Source organism: Leptinotarsa decemlineata, unplaced genomic scaffold (assembly GCF_025532065.1).
Source record: "Leptinotarsa decemlineata unplaced genomic scaffold, Ldec_3_MD MMD2_P_RNA_scaffold_6, whole genome shotgun sequence".
Taxonomy (NCBI): Eukaryota; Metazoa; Arthropoda; class Insecta; order Coleoptera; family Chrysomelidae; genus Leptinotarsa; species Leptinotarsa decemlineata.
This window is the reverse complement of record NW_027412533.1, coordinates 11,659,202-11,682,709: the sequence shown is the minus strand read 5'-3', so window position 1 is coordinate 11,682,709 and position 23,508 is coordinate 11,659,202. Positions and strand designations below refer to the sequence as shown.

General features: G+C 38.5%; 1 protein-coding gene across 1 annotated transcript; it reads right to left on the bottom strand.

The window, feature by feature from the left end:
* Positions 1–16,835: 16,835 nt before the first annotated feature.
* LOC141480221 (uncharacterized) lies at positions 16,836–20,379 on the bottom strand. The gene is made up of 4 exons (XM_074170113.1): positions 20,155–20,379; positions 19,411–19,572; positions 17,977–18,129; positions 16,836–17,048 (listed from the first exon to the last, which is right to left on the bottom strand). Exons 1-3 carry the CDS (start codon positions 20,218–20,220, stop codon positions 18,001–18,003), a joined length of 357 nt encoding a protein of 118 aa, XP_074026214.1. The 5' UTR covers positions 20,221–20,379; the 3' UTR covers positions 16,836–17,048; positions 17,977–18,000.
* Positions 20,380–23,508: the final 3,129 nt, after the last annotated feature.

Here is a 23,508-nt window from a genome sequence, read left to right as displayed (position 1 = left end):
TCTGTATTCGTGACTGCTTGGGTGTTGACTCGCAACCCATAACAAATCGCCGTTTTCCCTTCATTATATTCGTAATTAGCCCAGCGGCTCCTTTCTCTCCAATAGATGCGTCTTTTGCCTTGAATCGATTCCAAGCACTTTCTGCAAGCTCCTGATCCGCTATGTGTCTAACTGGAAGATTGTTAGGATTCTGTGAATATAGAATATCGTGTTTTCGACTTGCAGAATCCAGTTGATTGACACCCGGATCATCTCTCGCCAATCTTTTCTGCAATTTGGTGCCAGGGCCGCAATACTGATAGCCAGGTAAGTGTAATTCGAAAGGTAGATTATCGATGAGGGAATTGACCAATCCCCTACCAGATTCATTTGAATGCCGCTCAGAAGATCTGCATCGGCTCATAACCCCCATTTAAATAAAGAAATCGATATAGAGACCTGCTTATATAGTCTCCAACTGTCATATAATGCGCATACTAAAGCAGAAGTACCAATTTTCCATCGATAATTTTGATGAAAAAGTGGGTGGCGGATCGGAAAACGGTGTGAAACAACGTCATGGATCCTTACTTCCACTATCCATCCGTGGTCTGATTATCGGACCTCCCAATTGCGGCAAGACAAATGTTATGATTTCTTTGCTGACTCACCCTCTAGGATTACTATTTACAAATGTTCATCTTTATTCAAAGTCCCCTTATCAACCCATATATGAGTATTTACGTGAAGTATTAGCTCCAATTGAAGGATTGGGATTTTACACTTTCGCCAATGATGCAGCTGAAATAGTAGAGCCTTCAGATGCCAAAACCGATTCAATATTCATTTTCGATGATGTGATGTGTGAGAAACAGAATGTTATACGATCATATTTCAGTATGGGTCGTCACAAAAATGTGGATTGCTTCTATCTAGCCCAAACATATTCACGAGTCCCGAAACAATTGATTCGAGATAATGCAAATTCCATTGTGCTATTCAAACGAGATGATATGAATCTCAATCATATTTTTTCTGAGCACGTGTCACCAGATGTGACATACAAGCAATTTAAAGATATGTGTGCGAGATGTTGGGAGGATAAATATGGATTTTTAGTAATTGATAAAGATCGAGAAGTGCTAGATGGACGTTATCGAAAAGGATTTGATGCTTTCATATATCCTTGACGTTCTTGAAACAATTGAATCATTCGAGTGATAGATAGTGTGGACGACGCTTCATTGTACACATATTTGAAGTGAATACATTATGGAGGGAAAAAATGATGATGAAATGTGTTTGAGAAGAAAGTTAATTGAAGCAACAGATGCCGTTCGGAAGAAATTCGATTATATCAAGAATAGTCGCTTAGGTGATCAATCAGCATTCGAAAGAATCCAACACCTTTGAAAGCAATATCTGCCAATACTGGTGGAGCATCTCAGATAAATCAGGTGATGCAGACAACAAAGAGTGTAACACCACACACCGCCAAAAATATAGTTGAAAGTGAGGTAAAACCGAAATTTGAAGAGGCTTTCTCGAAGGATCTTCAAGCTTCTCCATCGACAACTTCAGATTTAGAATCATCTAATGTGCTTGATAATGGTGATAAGGTACAAAAGCACATACAAAAGTTACTATCAGGAAATCTCTCATACGATACCATCTTTTGGAGTACACATGAACACTGAAACGGGAAATTTACAAATGGGTGTAGCTGATGTGGAGTTCATCGATGAGAAAATTGTATTCAAGAAAAATGCTAAAACTATTGCCACTTATAAGGGTACCCCAAAACTATATAAATTATTATTCATGAAAGTACCATCGGGAAATATCTCCTCTTCCGATATGACCGCTTATGGTGATATACTCAAATTAACGAAGGCAGCATATAAATACAATAAAATAAAACAGGGTCTACTATCAAATAATTGGAAGAAATATCGAGAAATAATCCTACCACTATTATCCAATGGAGACCCACTGCAGAACCCCAGCAGAGAAGGTGCCGGCATAATCAAAATACCCACTCAGAAGAAATACATCAGAAATGAGCATATAGATTATGTTTATTGGAATAAACTCAAAGAACTGGTTGATCGCCTCCGATTGCTTTGGAGCTCACGAATGTCTGGACATACCGAGCACGATAATGAAATATTGACCATAATTGAGGAATTACGTGAAGAAGGATTAGTCTATTGACCGTAATATAATGAACACGATGTATGAAACTGACTCAGTTACTCACAGACGATCTAACTATGCATACCACCATTGATAAATTTGGGCGTAGAAGGGGTGGTGTTAGTAAATCACTTGTTGAAAGATCGGGTGTTGGATTCATTCTCACACCACATGGTGATTATGACATTCAGAATAAGTGGTTGCAGAATATTGGTAAACTTGTAGCCGGTGAAGACTCTGTCACTAAAAGATATGTTGACGATCACATTAAAGAAGCCAAGGAATCAACCCTGAACAATTTCCAAGAATTCATTGCACCAACGCTACGATACGTCAAAAAAACATTGATTCAAAAAGTACCGAACTGCGAATCATCATTGACAAAAATGCACTCATCACTTCAGCATTAGCTGATCGATTGAGTAATGTGGAGAAGCAAATTGGTGTTATAACCGAGTTGGTTGATACTTTTACCGAGCGAGTTATTGAAGTTCAACAGTCAGTCGTTAAACCTGCACGTGAACAGTAGCGAACTGAATCCTCAACTTCATCACTTCGAAGAAGCCATATAGCAGTAATATGAGTGATGCAAAATGGCAGGTTGTGAAGGAAACACGTAAGCCGGCGCGTCGAAATTTTCCCCGTCGAAAGACAATAATAAAGGGATTTTATGACTTGTGGCAGTGTTACGTTTCAATTTAGCACTAGATCAAAACTGCTCCTATGTGACCTTTCAAAACACTACCTCACCTTTTGAGATCTTTATTCAAAGGATATTAACAATGTAATTCAGTTACAAGTTGATTTTATTCATTTAACATCATAGTAATGATGTTAAATGAATAAAATCCATAGAAAACTATACCTGAAATGTACAAGAATATATGTATGCTCCCTGACTAACTGCTTTGACCAGTACTTACACATTCTCCTATTGCCAATCGACGTTGGAGATCCGAACTTCCTCGCTAGGATGAAATAGATGTTATTGTTTATTTCTCAGTTTACTTCACTTATCATTTTTCAGCCGTTGTCTGCCTCATTCTCTATACTTTCCCAAGAATATTTCTTGCATAGATTGTTATTCATCACTTCCAGAAGGATTACTTCCATATTAGAGCCATATCGCCTGAAAAACAATATTAGTTAGCTCTGGGTTTCTGAATACTGTTTGATATTTTCGGTAAATATTCTGCACAATATGAATGCTCAAATATTCGTACTGAATGGGAAAGTGGTGGCGACCTACCTTATGTGTTTCTATTCCATGGCATGAATAAGGATCAATAAATAGTTGAAAATAGGTTGAAGTCAATATTTTTGTAAACATTCAATAACAAGGTTAAGAGACAGCTGTTGTTGACGTCTGCCAAACTTTCGTAGTGTCGTTCCGACGAACTACACCGAGCTAGTTCTACAGTTGTTCACGGGTGGAGGATTGATCGGTTACTCAAATTGTCAAGGAATTGATAGATTTATGTTGTGCACAGCGCCCCCTTGGTGCTTGTAGTGTAGGTTGGACGCACTGTGGCAACAACTGGTTAGCTGTCAGATGTGGCAGTCTCTTGGAATTCGGAAGTTGGTCTTCGATGAGCTTGGTTCGGAGTTCAAGCGTACCATCAGACTGATTGTAGGATATATATGGTTGGGTGTTGAGACTGGCCTGAACGAATTGTTCTTTTAGATGATTTGATTTATAGCCAGTCTTCAAGTATGCCCACTGACTATACGTGAAAGATTTCTTTCCTTTTACGAGGAATTGGGCAAATTTGGATATGCAGTTGGTTACCTCGTTCACAGGCAGATGGAGCGACGACAAACCTGTTGTTTGTTGTAGTCTTCAGCTTAGTTCGAGGAATGATACTCTGACGGAATTCGATTTTCAATTATCGGAAATCATCGACTTTATGTTGATGATATACACTACCTTGCACTGACGAGTGGCCAAACAGCCCGAAACCGGTCTGCAAGTGTGTTCCGATAATTGAAAATCTATTGCGGCAGTTGTATCGCCAACAGCATATGCAGGAATAACTTCAGTGAAGAATCCTGCACTGACACCTGTCGGATATAATCCAACGCCCTTCGTGGTATTAGCCAGGGGAGTAGTTGTTTTCTGATAGGTGTCAGTCCATTAACCTACTGTGTAGGGTGTTGAGACTGGCCTGAACGAATTGTTCTTTTAGATGATTTGATATATGGTTGTATTTGTGCCATCCTTCACGTGGATTATTTCTACAAGTCAGGATTGTATAGTGGAAGACTGATTGGTCATTTTGGTGTGGATATTTGCAGTCTGAAACTTAATCTCTTTTGAGGATTTGTGGTGGTTACCGAACTCGTGCCAGGTGGAAGGATTTCCGAAATTAGGTATGTCTGAATCACTGCCGCATCTCTCATGTGGTCTTAGCTATAATATCACCTCTTCAACTCTACAACCTTCGTTTCTCGTCTCTAGATTCATAAGAAACAGAAGGCCCTCAGTCACTCATCAAGTCCCAGTAGGACTTCCGTGCAGAGCACCACACACGAAGAAACGTATAGAAAACCCCTTGGCCAGGGTAAGAGTTTTACCATTAAATGTGTTTTTAATGATTTTAGTAATTTTTGATTCCATCGTTATCTTTCAACTGAATATTAGTATTGAAGAGAGGTTTAAACACTCATTCAATTTTCCTGATTTTTTTACGGGTTATATGGTTATACAGGGCACCCAAAAATATACTCTTGTTATCTTGCTACTTTGCTTAATGAAAATATACAAGGGGTATCGATTAGTCAACTAGTCCCTATTGAATGGGGGTTGAATCTCACCTTGTTTTTATCTGATTCTGATTGAAAATTTTCTTTCGTAGGGTTTTAGGTTTTTTCTTTCCTATTTTTTTTGGGTCTTATTTGGTGATCCATTACTGGTCCAGCTTGTTGTGCCCTACAGAGTGATCTATCTTGGTGGTGCTACAGGGTGATCCATCTCCGCCGTACTCCAGGGTGATCAGATTCATAAGAAACAGAAGGTCCTTAGTCACTCATCAAGTCCCAGTACGACTTCCGTGCAGAACACCGCACACAATCAAAGGTATAGAAAACCCCTTGGCCAGAGGTGTAGAACACCTTGTTGAGAAACTCTCCGGACTTGGAGGTGTTCAGCTACCTTTGGGGTCCTATTTGGTGATCCATTACTGGTCCAGCTTGTTGTGCCTTACAGGGTGATCTATTTTGGTGGTGCTGCAGGGTGATCTATCTTTGCGGTGCTACAGGGTGATCCATCTCCGTCGTACTACGGGGTAGCCTAACACCATATACCGGGTGGCCCAAAGGAGCACGCAAGTTATAATTGATTTATTTGAATATTGGTGACATACTGAGTTATTTAAATAATTGTTTGCCCTTATGTTTATTGATACCTGTTTGATATAGTGTTTGTTAATCGTTTATTGATAAAGAGTTTGTTTATTGATACCTGATTGATATAGATATTTATGAAACGGAAATTGAGGTATTTTCTTCCTTTCACGATTGCTTGTTGACACCGATGCGCCTACGCCTGAGCTCACGCGACGCGAACGAGTTTGTCTTACCTTCCAATACTGTTATTTACGATTTCACCTACTCAATTTTCGTGGTAGTTTTACTCGACGTATTGTAGTTTTCTTTTGAGCGTCGTTACTACCGTAATTTATGGCTGATTGAATTCGTGGTTATATACACCGCGCTCTTGTATTGACATTTGAACATCGCGTAGTAATGTGAATATCGCATTGTTGTCTTAGAAGCGTTGTTGGTTAATCCATGTGAGTTAGGACTACTGAATGAATTATATTGGGGATCTTTATCTTTTATTTCCAATATTAATTGGTAAGTTATTGATATTGTGAGTTACTTAGGGTATCTGGAGGATTAAATTTACCTGGCGCCCATTAATATCTATTTGAAATTTGCTAAGTTGTTTATACCACTCCCGTCTCCACTGTTTAGCTCAGCCGCGGATACCCATCTGTCTTATTTGTTACAGACAGATGATTTAGTCTCCTCTTGTGGTTTGTGAGGTGACAGCAGATGGATCTGATGGAAATGCAACCATATGCTAATGAAAATGACGGTCATAGGTACATCCTCAGAGTAATAAACTGTTATTCAAAGTATATATGGTCAAGACCATTGAGAAATAAAACTACTGATTCAGTTACTGCAGCTATGGCGAGTGTGTTGAAAGATGCGAAGCATGTCCCGAGGAACTTACAATCTGATCACGGTACCGAGTTTTATAATTCAATATTTTCATCGCTAAGCTAAGCACCGTATCAATCATTACTCAATATTCAGCACAAAAAAAGCTGCAATTGCGGAAAGAGTCATGAGGACGTTGAAAAGTTGGCTTCATAGACAATTTTCAGATGAAGGCCATTACAGTTGGTTGAATATTCTTCCTAAAATCACCAGTCAATATAACAACAAAATTCATCGTACCATGAAGCCTGCATCGTACTATGAAGCCTGCAGACGTAAAACCATCCACAAAATTGACAATTTACGCAAGATCAAAGAAGCAGCATGGAAAACGTGAAAAAATAGAATTTAAAATTGGAGATATGGTGCGAATCAGTAAATATGAAGGCGTATTCGAAAAAGGTTATACGGCAAACTTTACAACTGAGCTTTTCAAAGTTGTAAAAGTAAATAGAACAGATCCTATAACTTATGCGCTCGAAGATGTGAACGGACAGCGAATTAAAGGTTCCTTCTATGTTATGGAATTGAATAAAACTCATGATCTCAATACATATTTGGTGGAGCGAGTTTTGAAATGAAAAGGACGTCGTCTATATGTAAAATGGCTGGGATTCTCCGAACATCACAACTCATGGATCAATGAAAATTCATTAGTGTAATAGCATTATTATTGTACTTGATGAAAAATAAAGTGGAATGTAATAAATTTGAATTTCATTTTAAATTTTTTAAAACTGGAATCTATTATTCTTCGCTGAATGAATAGTTTCGAAATACCAAAAATCATACAAGTAATATTGTAGCAATGGATTTATTTATTTTATGAATCAACATATGATGAAATGAATTGAATTGACAAAATTGAGTTAAAATCAGCAGATAATTCCAGGGCCTATCTGGGTGTATGTTGATATACGATTGCCACGGATTTCTCGTCTCCTGATCTGCTCCTCTCGTGAATTCGACTGGGTTGGCATACCCTCCTCCTCTTAATCGTATAGAGCGAGAAGTTGAAGTAGTGTGGGGGCATTACCACGACCACAACCGAATCATATAAAAGTCGAGTTTCGATCCTGAACCTCACTCAGTAAATGAGAGCACATCAAGATGAATTTCGAAAAAATCGCCGCTGTATTAGCTAGGATATCACTTGATGATGAGAATAATTGGACGGATGATGAGCCATTGAATGGGGATGGAATGGCTTCCAACATAGAGGGAATTGTGGAAGAGGAAGTTGAAATTATAGGAGACGAGGCAGATATTGAAGTCGACGAAGAAGCTAATGTTTTGGAGCACGAGGAGATTGCTGGAAGGGATATCATCGAGGATGACCTGAGTGATGAAGGTATTGTGGCTGATTCATCTGAAGATGGTGGTGCCTTAATGATCGGCGTCCGATGGCTCAACGTCACCGACACATTAGAAGATCGACTGGACCTGTATTGTGTGACAGATGCGCACGTGAGAATCAAAACGATCGATGGTGGTATCCAGAAGTTATGTTGGTGCTATTTTCGATATTACTCGATACCGAACAATAACCGCGGCTGGTATCAACATGTAAACACCCATGATACGGTCTCTATGATGCAGCTGGGTCTGTATTGGTGTGAGGCATGTGAAAGACCGCTCACAAATTTCACTAGAGTGTCAGCATGCATAATATGTAATAGTGTCGAACCTGTGACACACTAACAGTGGGACTTCTGGTAAAAAAAACAGCCCTTTTCAGGGCTACATTATCCATACAAACAGTAGTAGTAGTAGTACACCAGAGAATATTGTCTCAAGGCATGAGACTCTTCTTCTCATTGAAACAACCTCAGGAATCCCTGAGGTTGTTTAAATTTTTCCTAAAAAAAAATTACGTCATGATTCGATCCCAGCTAAAAGTGCATTAGTTCTTTACTCGCAGATCATGAATTATTGATAAATCCCTTGCGTCTTATTCAGTGTTGTTATTAGTAAATTATGTGAATTGCACTGTTTACTTCACTTATATATTGAGTTCTGGTTGAACCGCATCTAGTGTTTAGGGTTCGTCGTTTCGGATCCGATTTTGGAGCCATTTTCAAGAATGTCCTCCGTCCCAACTTCCTACAAGATCTCTAAGGGTCTTCGCGGGTAGGTGCCGCAACGCCTGGCGTTGAACGACCTCTTCGTTTTCCAGACCATTTATTCTTTCTGCGTTTAACACCCACCGGCGACCCAGATTTAAGTCCTCTAGACTAAATCCAAACTCCTCTTCAGCGCTTACCGCCCGCCGGCGATCCAGACCTAAGTCCAATCGACCAGATCTGCCTTCCATTCCTTCGTTCGGGTTCTGGACTTCCTGTCCGCGTCTTCTCGAGCAACTGCTCTTAGTCGAAGTCGACAATGGTTTCGTACATTCGAATGTGTGAAACACAGGATGGCTGTACACCCTGTGTACTTCGACGCGTTGCGTTTCCATATAAATGGGCAACGCTTCCTGACTTTGCCATCTCGGCATATGTACAGGCACAGATCTCATCATGGGAGTTAACGTTGTCGTCTCCCGACATTCCGTCGTGGCCAATCTCGGCATATAACATTCGACATCTATCTGTCTTTCAGTGCTAAGCTCTAAATGAGGTGCACTTCTAGATCTAGTTTCAGCCTCTTGTAGGTGGCGTCCAGTATTTAAACTGGGTATCACCTGTGTACTTTCCTCTTCGTTCTCCTCGAACAGGTTATGTGTTTGTGGCGTTTTCGGTGTTTTAGAGTCCTTAATACGCTTTAAGATATTCTGATACGCCGGAGTATTACCGCGATTTGGGGATTGTATCCCTTGTGACATTTCGCTCTCTCTATCTGATCGACTCACAGGTGTGGCGAAGGTGCCACGGTTTTGTTGCGTTGCAACCACGGGAGAGGGACTAACGTCCTCTTGAGTAAAACTGAGACGTCTTGCAGAAGACAGCCTCAGACTAGCCGTCTCTGCAGCAGTTCTTGGAATGCTGCGTCCTATGAACACAGATTCCTGGGGGTTCTGTTGCAGTTCTGTAGAAATCGCACTCAGGCGATTAAAGGTGTCTGAATTAAGGACTATTTGGTCGAAGGGTGTGACCTCGCGTTTTTGCACCGTCGTAACACTTGTGAGTTGCGCTCGCGCTTGCTTTGCCCTAGTCTGCATTGCTTTTTGTAAAAAATTCCCTAAGATGGCTCTGGCTTGGAAATAGACAGAGGGGAGGATTCACGGAAAGCTAAGAAGTTAAGTTCACTCTTGATCGCGAAACTAATTTCCTAACCAAGACCTACAGAGTGAACTGAGCTAACAATTAAGGATCACGGAACCTAACTGCACCCTAGGATGAGGGCCATCCGCAGGAAATGTGGATAAAAGGTTTCGTAGTCCTGGAGGGTCCCAACGGTTACGTTGAGTCGATAGCCCAGAGGCTGATCTAATGATGGCTTCACTCCCCCTCTTTAATCTCGTTATACCAGGCCAGTTATCACCGCTAGGTTAGCCTTAGTACCTGAGACTGGACAACCTACTTTTCCTCTGTAGGATTTTGGACTGCTTCCCCTGGCGTGCCACAAGGAACCGCAACGCTGAAAAGAAAAAAAAAATGCGGCCAGCAATCCCACCGCTACTCCAAGTCTGCTCCAGTCAAGTCCAACACTGCGACGGTACACGAAGAAAACCTCTGAAACGACTTCTAGAAAAATCCTCCTGTAAATCCCTACTCGAAATTATCTCTATTGAGTCCTGAGAAGGACCAGAGATAGTTCTGAAAAGAATCAGAGACTACGAATTCATTTGACGAAAACCTAAAATCGGAGAAGTTTTTCTCTATTTGGGCCTGAAAAGATCCAGAGAAAATTAACGAATTCTTTTGACAAAAGTCACCTAAAAATCGAAAAAGTATTAACGAATTCCTTCAGTTCTAAAAAGAACCAGAAAACCAACGAATTATTTCAGTTCTAAAAAGAACTAACAAATATAAATGAATCCTTGAACTATCCAAGAAGAAAATCCACTAATCCACTGTGGATTAGTGGATTTTCTCAAATGCTCGCCAAGGAATATCTTTCAATCGCCAATAGAAGGCTTTTCAAATATCAATCTAACGTGCTCTCTATCTGAAAAGTATCTGAACGAAGAATTTATTTTATTAAATACGTTTATTATGTCTCTTTAGGTGTGTTTACATGTTTTGTGAATTTACAATTTTTTTGTGCCCTGCTTTAGGCTCATGCCTCTTCAGGGGCTGTGTTTATTTGGTGTTTATATAAGTATGATAAAGAAAAATTAGGGTTAATGTTTGTGTTTAATTTTGTGGTGTTCTGTGTCCCGGTTTGTCCGTTGGTCTTCTTTCCTTTGTGTGTAGATCTTCTTGGTTGTTCTTGGTTATATGTCGGGTTTCGTCGCTGGTTCCGGTGTTTTTGGTCAGGTCTTTCATCTGATTGCCAGCGGGAACTCGTCCAGGATGTCCAGGAATCTCTCCGGTATATCCTCCAGGGCTCCCAGTAGTCTGGCTGGGGGAAATGGGAGTTTCTTCCTTGGTATCCTTCTCGCGCCCCCGCGGGGTCTCCAGGGTGTGGTCAGTGTTTCCTTGACTGCAGTGTTGTTGGTGTTTATGGTTCTTTCGGTGTATTTTCTTCGGAGTTCCTGTAATCTTATGTTTATTGGGGTTAGTTTTATTGTTTGGTATAGTTCATTGGAGGGGAATCGGTAGTGTAGGTTATGTATGTTTCGGAGTATTGTTCTTTCTGTGGCTTGTAGTCGGTTTATTAGTCGTGTGGGTATAGTGCTGTAGATTATTGCTTTGTAGTCTATGATCAGTCGTATGTATGTTTTGTATGTGTGCATTAGTGTTTGGGTGTTGGTTCTCCCGAGTTTTCCTCTCAAGGCTTTCAGGAGGTTTGCTCTTTTCCTGACTCTATCCAGGGTTTCTCTGATGTCGGTTTTCCAATTGAGGGTTCTCGTGAAGGTCACGCCTAGATAGGTCACAGAGTCTTGGAGTTGGAGGTTTTCTCCTAGAAGCCTGAGGTTCAAGTTTTCGGGGTTAAGTCGGGATCGGTTAGTTGTGTTTGGGTGTCGGAAGAGGATTGTCTGAGTTTTTGTCGGGTTGATCTGGATGCGCCATTTGATGCACCATTGTGTGAAGTGGTTTATCATATTTTGTGTTTGTGTCTGTAGTCTTTGGGTGTTGGATGCGGAGGAGTATAGGATGGTGTCGTCGGCGTATTGGAGTATTTTTTGGGTTGTGGGGGTGTCGTGGACGAAAATTAGGAATAGGATGGGAGCTAGTATGGAGCCCTGGGGGACTCCAGCTTTGGGTGTGAATGGGTTGGAGAGTGTGTTGTTGATTTTGATTTGTATTTGTTTGTTTGTGAGGTATGAGGCAATCAGCCTGATGAAGTGCAGTGGTAGGTGTATTTGCGTGAGCTTCCAGATCAGGCCCACGTGCCAGACCTTATCGAAATTCTTTTGTATGTCGTAGCACAGCTAACGTGCCGAACGAGGCGTTTATGTTTTGTGTGATGTGTGTTTGTAGTTCTATGAGAGCGTTTTGTGTTGAGTGTTCGGCCCTGAAGCCGTGTTGGTATGGTGGTATGATGTTGTGTTCTTGTAAGTAGTCGGTGAGTCTGTCGGTCAGTAGTCTTTCAAGTACTTTGCCTAGGCAATTTAGGAGGCTGATTGGTCGGTAGGATTCGGGATTGGTAGAGTCTTTGTGAGGTTTGGGGATCATTATGGTGTTGGCCTCTTTCCAGGCCTTGGGGAAGTACGCTAGGGTTATGAAGGAGTTCAGGATATCACTAAGGTATGGTAGGATGGTGTCAGGTAGGTTTCTTAGGGTTCTGCGGTTTATTGTATCTGGTCCTGGGGCTGTGTTTCTTCCGCGTTGGTTGGCCTTGAGGATGTCGTTCTCGCTGACAAGGGATCGGAGGGGGAAGTGTGGGTCAGTCGGGATTGGTCCTGGGTGTCTGCCTAGGTGTGCGGTGATTTGTTGGTGTATGTTGTTCATGTGTTCGTTGTCGAAGTGTTCATTGGTAGGAACATTGTATGTCGTTCTAAGTGTTTTTCGGAAGGTTTCCGCTTTTTCTGTTGGGTTGGAGAAAGCTTTGTCTTCGATCATTAGGTGGCTGTGTGATCTTTGTTTTTGTCGTGTAAGTATTTTGAATTTGTTCCAGAATGCTGAGCCGTTTTTGTAGTCTAGTTTGCTTGTTTCTTCCATCCATCTTTTCTGGGTGAAATGATTGATGAGTAGGCGTATTCTTGCGTTTTGTCTGTTCCATTCCGTTTTGGTAACGGGGTCTCTAGTTTGTATGTAGGTCCTGTAGAGTTTTCTTTTGTTGCGGATTAGGTTTACTAGGTAGGGGGGTAGTGGAGTTTGGTCGCATCTTCTCGTTGTTGTTGGTGTGGATTCGTTGTTTGAGTTGTGGATGAGTGTTTGTATTTTGTCGATTTGTGTGTCGATGAGTTTGCTGTTGTTGAGGGTAGGTCTGCTGATTTGTGGTAGGTTTTGGTTAATGAGTCTTTGGAATTTTTTGAAGTCGGTGTACTTGTAGTTTTTGTATGTGATGTATTCGGGAGTGATTGGAATTTTGGAATCTAGGAAGGTTTTGACTAGAAGGGGAAGGTGGTCGGATGTGATTGTGTCACCAGTGTAGGCCTGATCATCCATCGCCTCCATTAGGTTTTCTGAACATAGGATGTGATCGATGACCGAGGCTCCCTGGTGGCTCGGAAACGTCAGGTCTGGGCATGGGATTCTGTATAGGTTGTGTTCTAGTAGGTAGTTGGTGAGTAGTCTTCCATTCGTGTTGGTGTCTCTGAATTGTGTGTGTCTTGCATTGAGGTCGCCTATTAGGAAGGATTTAGGTAGGGATGAGGTGTATTCCATGATTTCTCTAGGAAGTGTTTGGTGGTAGTGGTTATAAAGTGTAATTATGGTTATTGTGCTGTTGGATATGTATAGATCGATTGCTAGACAATCGAGTGATTGGATATGTGGGGGTAAGGAGTGTTTTTATGAGGTATGCCGTGTTTGATGAGGATGGCTATCCCGCGAGAGTTTTGATCCTTTGGTATGTGTATTGTGTGGTATCCTGTGGAGTGTGGTGGGTTCCTTATTAGGGTGTCAGTTATGCCTAGTATGTGTATTTTGTACGTGTGTAGTACTAGTTTGGTGTGCTGTCTCTTGCGGGTTAGCCCTTGGGCGTTTACGGTTCCGAGGAGTAAACGCCCATTCTCTTGCGTCTATTGTCCATTAGTTTCGGGTGTGATTTCGGTAAATACGTATTCGATTTTGTTTCCGTGTGCTGTGGCGAATATCGTATGTCCTAGTATGGTCTTGCAGAGTTCATTGGTTATAGTGAGAATTTCGGTTCTCATGTCTGGGAGGATGTTTAGGAGTAGTGTCGTTTGTAGTTTTATGATGGTTTCTATTTGTTTGGTGAAGACGGTTGTGGTGGTTTCTTTAACTGTAACTGGAGCTACCTCCTTTGGATTTTCAGGTTGTGTGGCTCGTTTTGGGCATTTCAGTGAGTATGCCGGGTGTTCTTCTCCGCAATTTGGGCAGATTGGTTTATTTATTTTTGTGCACTTTGTCGATGTGTGTGCTTCTCCGCAGTGCGGGCATTTTGTTTTGTGGGTAGGGCAATCCGGCGCTTGATGCCCGGTAGTGCTGCAGATGCTGCAATATTTTGGGATTGGTGGCACCGGATTCAGGTTGGAGGCTTCACATTCGTGTATCCTTCCGTATATGCTGATTCCATGAGTTAGACTCTTGGAGTAGTGGTCCTTGTTGTTTGTAATAATTCTTATCAATGGCGTTGGGTTACCAGTCCTTCTGGAGATGATTCTCGAGAGCTTAATATAATGTATTTTTTCTTCATCCAGAAAGTGGATGATTTCATCCTCAGTTATATTTAGGTCCACTCATTTTATAACGTATGAGAGGTGTGGTGTGTTAGTCGTGTTGGCTTTTGGTTGAGTATTTGGTCGTAAGTCGATTACTTTTATTGTGGTGTCGCCTGTTCTTTGTCTGAGAATTTTTTGTAGAGTTTCTGGGGTTTGGTCCGTGTTTGTGGTTTTTAGTAGTGCCGTTCTGTTATAGTTTACTTTGAGTTCTGTGATTTGTCCTCGTAGTATTTCTGTGGTGTTTAGTAAGTTATATAGAGTTTTCTGGTTTGATAGAGTTTCCGGGATGTCTCTTATGTTTAAGATTTTTTCAGTTGGTTTGTTTGGTGTTTCCGGTGTGGGGGATCTTGTTGGGTGTTCAGAGGAGAAGGATGGTAAGGGACTAGGTTCAGGTTGAGGTGAGGAGAGAGGGTTTGTTGTTTTTTTTGTTGACCTTGTTCGGGTCATGGTCAGGCCGATACTACCTGGTGACCTTGAGTTCGATTTTCCGGCGTCCTGGATGTTGGTGGTTGGGTTCGTCTACTTGGGTTAGGCTGGAGTTGGCTTGATTTTACCTGTATCAGGTATTTCGTTTTTAGTGCTTTCCTTTTACCTGGGGTTCAGAGGAGAAGGATCGTGAGGGTCTAGGTTCAGGTTGAGGTGAGGAGAGAGGGTTTGTTGTTTTTTTTTGTTGACCTTGTTTGGGTCATGGTCAGGCCGATACTACCTGGTGACCTTGAGTTCGATTTTCCGGCGTCCTGGATGTTGATGGTTGGGTTCGTCTACCTGGGTGCTTTCCTTTTACCTGGGGAGTTATCTCTGATCCTTCTTCGGATGGATATGATTCTGGGAATCAGGGATCCGTCACGCACTAAGGGTTTTTGAGGTATTTCCTTTTGGTATAGGTAGGTCACTATTCACTTTCACTTTCACTTGTTTGGATTCAACCTTTGCGGGTTGAGATCTAACACTGAACTGAACGAAGAATGCAAAATCCTGCATATTTATACATTTGTGGACGAACTCCAATCGGCCAATCACAATGCTCAAAAAATTACATCCATTTCGATCGACTAGAAAATCGATAATCACGCCATTCCCTCCAGTCAATCAGAAGCCGGCTAGCCGGTGGCCTGATTTTGCCCTGGGACGAAACCGTTGCGCACAAAGACCTGTTTAACGGAAATTTGCGATTTCTCAACTTTTTCCCCTGAAAATTTTAACTTCATATTCGGATAGTATTCAACAATCCAAACCAGAAATACAAATGAAATTTTTTCGATATCTCTATTCCTTCTGGCTGTAAAATGCATTTGAAAGTACAAATACGGACGTATTGGTCCGAGCTGTCGGCGAAATGTCTCCGATGATTATAATTTCAAATCCGACTAAAATCGACATAAAATCTGAACCAGTCACGCTACAGAAATCGTTCTGGTATCAATCGAAAGCTAATTAAAAGTTCTATCGATGTCTCTTAGAAGAAAACATGATTTTTCTATCTAACTACATGAAAACGGCATTTTCCTGAAAATGACCGGTTCCGCTATATAAAATAAACAAATGCTATGAATCTTGCAAAAGATTTTCTAACACTTAGGAGATGATATTCCAATGCTGAGTATCCATACTGAGCTGGAAATATCATAAAAAAAAATCCGATTTTCCAAACAGTTTTGTTTCACAACAAGAAGTTGATGTGACTTGACGCCGGGGCGTCAATCTGCCTCCTCCGCAGGTCTCCTCACTATTTCTCACTAAGGTCTCAAGTCAATTCATAAACTCCATTCTAATAATGTGGAAATGATAAAAAAAATGAGGCGATGAAGTCACCAAAATCACTACTGATGAAAACTAAACTTGCAATTCGAAGAACCGTACATTCATTTTATTTTAAGAAGGAAATAAAGACCCTTGACAAAATAAGATAGAATAAGATAAAATAGAATAGATCATATTGTGGATTGATAGGCAGAAAGAAATTGTAGACAAATTTGAAGCAATTGAATTTCAGCTGGAAAAAACAAACAAATTCATCCTAGCAAAACGAAAACATCACAAAAAAGTACTCAGAATGATTCCTCTTCATATTAAATATGTCCGACTCTGATATCTTACCCCCCATCCGAAATTTAAGAGGTGGGGAACTATTTGCGTCCGCACTGTACAGGGAGACGATGGAAATTCAGAAATAGGGTAACAATGTCAGTCGAAAAGAGGAAATAATTCAAATTATTGATATATGGCTCCCTTCATTGAGTTGCTCTCCTACATTTAATTCAATTATTTTAATGAACACCACCCACAAAAGAATAACACCGGACATTGAAACCAATTGTGTTGTAACTAGCTGTTTTGAAGATAAACAGAATGTTTCGTCAATTGGAACTCTTTAATACATAATCAGAGTTTTTGTAATCGAAATGGTGATTTCTCACATGAAAATCCTGGGGTTGTTCAGCGGCTGTGCCATTTACGTTTCAAAATCATTACCGCTACAATAATATACAGTACCAAAATAAATAGGCATTTTTTACTATACTATGATTTTTAATGTTTTCAATTTCACTCACAAGTTACCACCAGTATATACATTATACCTACATTATCACTTTATATTCATCTCTACTCACACAACTCATTGAATTAAATAAATAATATTTACAGTGTCAAATTCACTTCCTGAATATTCTCTAAAACGGTTATAGCTGGCTTCTTCGAACTCTTCGGACATTGACGAGGAGTTTGGTTACACACTCCATCAGCACATCTGAAACAGAAAAAAATATAAACTTAATTTCTATTTTCCAAATTTATTAACCGTTGTCTATAGTTTGAAGTAGGTAATGTCTAAAACAGCAGCAAAGAATAACTCAGCAGCAACTTGTTTCGATTTCGCAAGCGGAAAGTTTGTTTTTGAAAGAAAACGGTGTAATACGACGATGCAGGCTTTCACTTGATATCGAATAAATCCATCACATATTTGATGTGATATAGTAATTTAATAACAAGCTAGTTGATGCTGACTTCACTCAGAAAAATTTCAAATTATTACGGTAGTGAATCCTGCTTTCATATTCTTGGCTTCTGTGTCATTGAGACATCTTCAAATTGAAGTTCACGATTTCCAAAATTTGGTGGCCTATTTTTTTACATTTATGTCCATTATATTTTTTACTTTTCATATTTCAATTAATCTTGAAGTGGTAGCAATGATGTGCTTTCAGGAACGAATACTGTTCAAACTTGAATGATTTTTTGTGTTCCTACATCAATTTTCATTTTCATAGTTTCCAAATAACTATTGACTATGTCACATATCCTATATATCCTACTATCCTTGTAATAGTATGGGAAATAATGCAAAAAACAAACAAAAATTGGTCATCAATTGTAATGTGAAGATTGATATATTTAAAAATCACGGTAGAGTTGAATGGCAAATCACACAAGTGAAGTGAGTTATCAAAAAAGAGAATGAGTCATAATTCTTGATAATTAATTCCATTCAGGATCTGAGTATCAAAATATGTCACGTCAACTAGTTTTTGACCGCTTGATAACTTTTCCACTTTATTTCAATTTTGCATTTCTTTTTAAAAATAATGAAGAAAATAAATGTATCTATAAATTCAATTTACAACCCAAAGATGATTGAAAATTGTACAATAATCCTTTCTATAATATAAATTACTCACCTGGATTTGTTCAAAACTATCATCTTATCTTTTCTTTGGTTTACGTTTTGCGAGCCTCTTGATTTCGTTGTGCGAGTCTCTTGGTTTCGTTTTGCGAATCGAAACTTTCCGATTTGAGTACTTCTCCTTATTCTTCTGTTTCTTGCGATGAACCTGAAAAAAACGTTACAAAATCAAGTTTTCAGTTCAAACTTTAATGAAATAGTATTGCCTTTCTTATAACAAACAACACAGTCTGAAATGCATGATGTAGAAATGCGAAACGTTTCAAGAAAAGAACTATTTTTTCACTAGTCTGATGAAAATTGAATGATTTGAGTAAGATATCCAACTTTTTTTTTAAATTTGTGAAGAAGTTTCGAAGATACAAAATTTCATAACAATCTGAATAAAAATATCTCGTGAACAAAATGAAATATCCTATAGTATATTGACATAATTTCAATATTGTAGTCTAAAATATGAATTATTTTAAATCAAAATTGAAAAAGGTTATTATTGGAAATAAGGAATATATTGATTTCAATATGACTGATAGAATTGGTCTATACCTAATGAAAATGTATTCAAGGAACTAGATTCATTTTGATTATTCAAATATTCAGCACCATTATGAAGACTCGAATATATGTTATTTAGGGAAGCTATAGATTATGCTGTAGACGACCCCTTCCAATGTAGAAGCCCCAGACATTCTGCCGAATGAGCCCCTCATGTCCCCCGTTAAAATATGAACAAGATCTTTATCCAAACACCCCAACCAGGCAGGGATCTACCGTGAAGGGCGGTACTGATGTCTAAGGACATTCATGCCGCCATTCCATGATCAGCCTTAACCCGTTTGTCCTTCTGACAAATACCAGTCGAAAGGGTAAGAGAACCAGGATCGAACCTGGTTAAACCAAGATGGCTGTCGAACTAGAAAATATTAGTATCCGTCTTGACAGTCCGGCTTCCCCTCAATAATCTTCAGCGATAAACTTTTTTAAAATATAGTTCTTTCTTCAAATGAATGTTGAATTACTATACACTCTCAAAATCCAGAAACAAACTATACATGAGTCACAATAATATTTCACTCTGTCATTTTATGAATATTTCTCCCTGTTCCATGCTCAACTACTATATATAGATTCAATGAAGAAAAGAGAATGGAAACTTTCTATGTTTTTTACATTGGAAAAAAAAGTAAGGTCATCAAGGTAAGATCCTTTCATGAGAATAACCTTCTAGGAAATTATTTTCGTAAGAAATGGTCACTCAAAAGTTTAACAACAATAAAAACTAAAGTAAACCTTACAAAAAATACCGCATTTGTGTATTTATAACTTTCGCGTTCACTAACGTCTTGTTTCGCTGTAAAACTTTAGTTCTGCATTCTAGAGTTTCGTGAAATGATACAAAAAAAAAACGAAAATAATGGGTTGAACTTACCAAATCTACAGGCCTGTAGAAATCAGGTCTGGCAGCGGCACGTTTTCTTCTCGTCGACCTTTTCTTAACCATAAGATCGTGAAACTCATGAGTTCCGACACCGAATAACCCCATGAAATCAACCTGTTCCATATGTTCAGGATAAATACTTTCTGGCTGAGGCTGAGAAGAGAAAAATATGATTAGTAAAATATAAAATGGCTCCTAAGATCTACTAAAAGATTTGATAAATATATTTCATTTTCTTGAACTTCGATGCTTGAATCAACAAATTATTCACCAATACTGGTGAAATTAATGAACTTTCACAATTAACACATTGTTCTCGTAATCTAGGCCTGCATATTTTGGTCTGGAATTCTCTAAACATATGAAACATATGGAAGTCTGAAAAAAAATGATAAAATTATGCAACTCAGTTTAGTGTTAGGCGTTGTTTAACTTGCATGGATGCAAGATAGGATACAAAAAGTGCAAATTACCAGACCTAGGAAAACGAAAGTCTGTATCTACTAAAAGTAGACATCTACGATTGTCGTCAATGTGACAGTTACAGGTTATACAGGAGTTTTGTCAACACACAAATAAAATGACAATGTTCATCACATTCATTATAAAAATAATCACACTGAATATCTTGGCCACAAAAGCCTTAACTACTCTGCTTCATTATTAATAGTATTATGATTATATTTTTCGAATATCTTCAAAACAATCTTTATTAATATACAACTAATGACTTACCTGATGTCGAAAAATAGTAGCTGGCAACAAGCCGAGAGCATCATTTATCTCCTTAGGGACGTTCATGTTAACAGTATGAAGATGGGTTATCACCTAGAGAAATCAATAAAATAATCTAGTTATTCTGTACTTGTAAGACTACACAACACAACTGCAAAAGAAATTGTATGAATTTGTAATATATACTCCTATTCAGGTAGTAATATCACTCAAATTATTGAAATATTGAACTTTAGGTATTCCTCGCAAACAAAAAAATTCAGGTCGTTTTATTACCTGCAGTGGCGCCCGTTTGGGTATTCAATCCAAAATACCTGTTGAAATTATTATAACTGATTTTTTACATAATGATAAATAGGTTTGCTTATTTAGGAATATATCAGGTATGAGCAAAGTCATGGTATCACATCATTTATTTTGAATATAATATTTCTTTTTGCAATAAAACCCTTCACTTTAGCCCAAACGATTAAGCTCGCAATAATAGGGGGGCAAACGCAGAATAATAATATTTCGTTTCTGTCCAATCTTGCCTATTACATATTGCGTCAAACGACCATAATTTGAACATAATTTAGACAATAGTTTTTTTTTACCCATATAGTCATCAAATGATATGTTTTTTTGTCGAAGCCAATCAACGATACCCGTTTTTCTCCATGCATCAGTAGGTAATCTCCTAACTTTTCTGTAATGATAACATGCATTATCCATCACAATCAGAGGATTAGATGAAATGACGTCCAACATTTGCTCAAAATATTCTTCAAACACATCGTCGTTCATGTCCTCACGATAATCGCCAGAATGCATTGACTCAAACACCAATAAATTGCCTTCAAAACTGACGAAATTCAATACAATGTTTGAACCCTTATTTTTCTCTCTTGGGGGTGGACATTCTTGATTCCCTTTCTTGATGCTCATTTACGCTATACAAAAAACCTACCTGCATATTTCAAGATTATAGGTTCAGTAGCTTCCGCTTTACGTTAATATAAGAGTGTCAGCCAATCAATAGATACCCACTTATACAATTTTGAATAGTATCAGCAATAAACTAAAAGGATTACAGTGGAATACATTGGTAATCCTATTCCTACTAATATTATAAATGTGTAGAATTTGTGAGAATGGATGAATGTAATGTATGTATTTACTGGAGAAAAGAGAATTGAAACTTTCTATGTTTTTTACCACTTTTATTTATAACTAACATTGAGAGTTGAATGTATAAGTTTGAAAATGTCTATATAGGATGAAACTGTAGTAACGTTAGTTACAAGTAAAAGTGATAAAAACATTTCTCTTTCTTTCACGTAATAACGGCTACATCCATCAATTATCTGTATGTACATACGTTTTTTACTTTTTCACGAATAAAGAGGTCAACGGATTCAAATTAAAGATGGTATATAGATAGATCATGACCTGTAATAACATATAGGTTCCCACGATAACGCAGGTAAAACAGGGAATCAGGTAGTTTTGTACAGCGTAATGGCTTACTGCGTTGCGTCATGTTAAATCTATTCGTGATAACTTTCAAACGATTCGTTCAAATTACTTAGTGTAAAGGACAAAGTTCATCTATAATAAATACTTAAAACGACAATTGTATCAATTTTCATGAGAATTTGACAGATATTCTAAAATGTGCATTGTAAAAAACGTATCCGATTTAATTGTATTTTTCTACACCCGTACTCTAACAATACACTTATATGACCATAATCCGTTTCATAATTATATCCATTATGATACAGATTTTTCATAACGATGCAGATTATGAACCAATAGAAACCCATACCTTTCAATCAAGAATCCTGTTCCTTTGTTTGTCCTAGATTCTAACCTAAGTAACTAATTGCTTTATTTGTCAAAATCAGCTTTCATATTACCTACCTATATTATCAAAATGTCTGAAAACAGCGATATAGAAGGAATACCATCGACTCCAATATTTTTAAAAGATCAGATTAATTACAGTTGTTATAATTCAATATAAATATAATTAGAATCTTTATAGTTTTCATATATCCATGATAATACTATTAGGTTTGTGTTTTTTAAAAAAAATATGAGTTAATTACTGTAAATGTGTTCAATACAAATATAACATTTATAGTTTTTCATTATTTATCGAGTTTAGAAAAAATAGCGTATGCAACTCTCATGTAATAGTTATTATTACACACGCATATACCAAACAAAACTCGCCTTCGGCTCGTTTCGTATCCCGGTTAATGCTCGTGTCTTAATAACCATCATTACTTGATCGTTGCATAATATACTATTATGTCGTTTAGGCGTGAAAGAGCTTCATACATACATACATACATTTATCCTCACAAACTTCCACATTTATAATATAAGTATAGATTAGTATAGATAATAAAAATGTAACCTTCCACAACGTTAATACGCACCTGGCCTATGCGTGTAAGTAAATATAAATTTTTGTTAAATTTGGCGGAGGATTCAAATCTGGTTTCGATAGTTTGGCGAAAGCGTAGGGAGGACCGGAGTTTGTTGTCAAAGGAGCAAGTTGTCACAACGCGAATTACAGAAAATGTTACAATATCACATACTACCAAAATCTTTTCGCGAGTAGATCCAACTTCCAAGACTCCCTAAAGAAAATTTCAAAGGCATGGATTTCAGTATAATTCGTCGGTTGAGGAGATAGTGTTCATACCACCACAGAATTCCTTACAGAAGAGACAATCATTCGGCGGCTCTCCAAGTTTTTGTGACCAACATTCTATGTTCGAGGTGGTTAATTTTAAGCGGTGAATTCAGATTATTTGAAACTTATCAGATATATAATTTGATCACACTCAAGGTATTATTACGATATCATATCGGCAGGTTATTAGACCAACATTTAGTCAATTTCAACCAAAATAGCTTAATTTCATCGTATTCAAATTCACTAGCCAGTCGACGAAATTTAAGGTAGACAGCAATCACCTCGATATACTCAAAAAGTTCATAATTTCTGCTCCGTGCTGAGTGTCCCTTCTGTAAGGTGTTCTGTGATACTACGTGAGAGTAAATTTTCATATCTTGAAATATTGTCGTTTTCCTGAGATATATGAATTTCCAAAGTGAGCATAACATATTTATTTCAGTGTAGAACAAATCACTTCAAGTGATTGTGATTGCTGTTATTGTGAGAGAATGGACGGTCGATCTGGTTCAAAATGTCGGTCGCGGTAAGTTCTAACATCCACCTATGCGACATGTTACTGTCATAATATTCCCAATACAAAAAAAGTAACAAATAAGTTTGGATACAACAGAATTACAGAGTTGCTCAAAAGTTATGAAGTGATTAATTGGGGTATCATT